This window comes from Arabidopsis lyrata (assembly GCF_000004255.2).
Source record: "Arabidopsis lyrata subsp. lyrata unplaced genomic scaffold ARALYscaffold_8, whole genome shotgun sequence".
Taxonomy (NCBI): domain Eukaryota; kingdom Viridiplantae; phylum Streptophyta; class Magnoliopsida; order Brassicales; family Brassicaceae; genus Arabidopsis; species Arabidopsis lyrata.
Window position 1 is genome coordinate 14106036 of NW_003302548.1, and position 2981 is coordinate 14109016.

The 2981-nt window shown below is 37.7% G+C and overlaps 1 protein-coding gene across 1 annotated transcript; it reads right to left on the reverse strand.

Moving 5' to 3' along the window:
- Positions 1–1757: 1757 nt before the first annotated feature.
- On the reverse strand, positions 1758–2389 carry LOC9300152 (11-beta-hydroxysteroid dehydrogenase-like 6). The gene is made up of 2 exons (XM_002865776.2): positions 2050–2389; positions 1758–1979 (listed from the first exon to the last, which is right to left on the reverse strand). The coding sequence occupies exons 1-2, from the start codon at positions 2230–2232 to the stop codon at positions 1758–1760; spliced, it is 405 nt and encodes a 134-aa protein (XP_002865822.1). The 5' UTR covers positions 2233–2389.
- Between the last annotated feature and the right edge of the window lie 592 nt (positions 2390–2981).

Genomic DNA, 2981 nt, shown 5'->3' on the forward strand with positions numbered 1-2981 from the left:
GAGCACTCCCATGGATGCGAGCGTGAAGCTTATGCCTAATACGGGACAAGCGGTATCACAACTCGAGTATTCACGAGTAATTGGTTGCTTAATGTATGCCATGACTAGCACTAGACCGGATATAGCTTATGCGGTAGGAAAGTTGAGTAGATATACTAGTAATCCTAGTACTCATCATTGGCAAGCTGTAAGGCGGGTGCTCAAGTACTTGAAAGGAACCATAAATTATGGTTTGTCATATTTTGGATTTCCTTCGGTCTTAGAAGGATATTCGGATGCAAGTTGGAACACCAACGAGGAAAATCATTCTTCTACAAGTGGTTGGGTGTTCCTACTTGGGGGAGGTGCCATTTCATGGGCATCAAAGAAACAAACTTGTATTACAAATTCTACTATGGAATCGGAATTTGTAGCGTTAGACGCTGCAGGGAGAGAGGCGGAATGGTTAAGAAACTTAGTCTCCGAGATTCCATTGTGGCCGAAACCGGTGTCACCCATTTCTATCCATTGCGATAGTAAAGCTACTTTGGCTAAAGCTTATAGCCAAGTGTATAACGGTAAGTCGCGACACCTAGGCTTGAGACATAGCGGGATACGTGAGCTGATCACTCATGGGGTGATTACTATAGGATTTATTCGGTCTGAGCAAAATCTAGCGGATCACTTGACAAAAGGACTAGCTAGAGACTTGGTGATCAAGTCGGCTAAAGGGATGGGATTAAAGTCCATTTGAAATCTCTAATGGTGGGATACCCAATTCCCCTCTAATACAACGTTAGAGGCTGAATTCAATGCGGAAAGCCCACACTTAGAGATTGAAGCACTAGTTTAAATCATCCCAAAGTAAGTGCTTAGATCTGCAAGAAAAGGTTAGGTTGAAGTTTTCTTCTTAATAGATCTTTTGAAAAATTGCATTTTGCAGGTGCAAGATTAAAAGATCTACCTATATGGGTGTGAAGTGTAGCCGCTTCAAGAAGCTCGGACTTGGCTTTGTACACACTCATGAAAGGATAAGGACACATGGCTTATAATAGTGTCAAGGATAAACACTTAGAGTAGTGAGTGAATTCGTGTGTGTATTATCTTCATGTGCTCAAAATGAGTTGAAGGATTCAATCCGTAGGACATCTTGATTCTCGAGCATTTGGAATGTGTAATATCACTAAGATGTAAATTCAATCGTTACGATATTTACATTTATGCATGAGTTTGATTTATGTGTTGTTAATTTTGTGAATCAAAGATTACACTTAAATGGGGGAGGAATGTTATAAATTTAAGTGTAAACCGACGGTTATTAAATTAACCATTGCAACTATTCAATTTATGGTTATTATTTAAACGTACGGTTGCAAACGTACGTCACAACTTTTGAACCATATATAAACTTTGTTTCTCTTGTGTCAAAGAGAGATAAGAAGAGGAGAAAAGAGAGATTCACGAGACTAAAGATTGTCTTAATCTTTAGTGCAAAACACAAAAACAAAACACAAAAGCTCTATTTGTTTCTCTTGTGTCTTAGCCTAGAACAAGAGAGAACTTTGATTGTCTTATCCTAGAAGGGATTTCGTGTAACCCAAGGCTTGAGAAGGGTCGAAATACTCTTTAAGGAAAGTGCTCTCGTGCGCGATTCAATCTCTATCCAAGTTCACGTTCGTTACGTCCCGGAGATACAACGTCGATACACAATAGATTATAGTTTCAATTGCAAAAACGAAAAAAAGATTATCTCATAAATTGTAATGCAAACAAACCATTTAGAATGTCATTATACTTATTGACTTACATCGGCCAAAATGAAGAACCGTGGCTCGGATAAAACGCTCGCAATCTTCTAGTTTGGAAACATCGGCGACGATGGGGATGACTTCAGGGGAGCCATAGAGCTCAGCTAGAGCCGCGACATGGAAGAGAGCTTCGTCTCTTATGTCAACAAGTGCTAAGTACGCTCCTCTCTTCCCGTACTCATACGCTAAAGCCTATACACCCACTTTTACTTAACCCTAATTATCATTTTTTGTTTGTTTGTTTGTTGAGTACTTGACTTACCTCGCCGATGCCGGAAGCTGCTCCGGTGATGAGAACAACTTTTCCGGCGACATTTTCCGAGAACAGATTTCGGTAGATGGAGAACGCAGATTTGACCCTCTGGTAAGTTGGATAGAAGACAAGAAGTGCATACAAGGTTAAAAGAGGAAACACAAAGTTGATGATCTTGTTGATTGAATCCATGCATGAAGGACTTTGCTTCACAATGGTTTTTCTTGTTCTTTCCGTTCTAAGTTTTTTTTTGCTTTATCATGTTGGAAGCTCTCATGGTAATGTGGCAATCATACAAGCTGATATGCTCACACGTGTTAGCATAATTATCTACAAACCTCATTCCGGTATGTTCTACCGGAAATGTTCAATCCGAATCTAGATGTCGTTAAAACACTCTTATCTAATCGTCCAACTTTAATATAAAACCAAATATTTAGCGAAAAAATAAAATATATTTTTGTTTCCAAATGTCATTTTCAATTATTGTTCATTCATGATGAGTTTTTTTTTTTTCATTGATTTTAGATAGTAGTTTGTATAAATTTGCATGCATTTAAATGCTCACTTTATTGATAATCTACAAGATAAATGATGATCACTTTTGGAAAAAGTTAGTAAGGCTCATGGTGAGCCACAAACCATCCTTAAGCTCACAAAGTGTTCAACAAAGTATGAATCTACACCAGAACTCAAGTATCAAAAACACTCATTCCTAGCTACCAATCCAATTACACAAGTCAAGGCACACATTTTCAACATTTAAAGCCTTGAATCAAAAGAGAAACATCATCAAACTTGCTAGTCTTTTAAATCTACTCAATGCACCCTATTTCATCTAATGAAACTACAATCCCCAATTATCCCCAAACTTTTTGTTTTTTCCTCTTTTTAAAGAACCGTAACTTATATGAAATTTAAAAATTTCTCAAATTTAATTT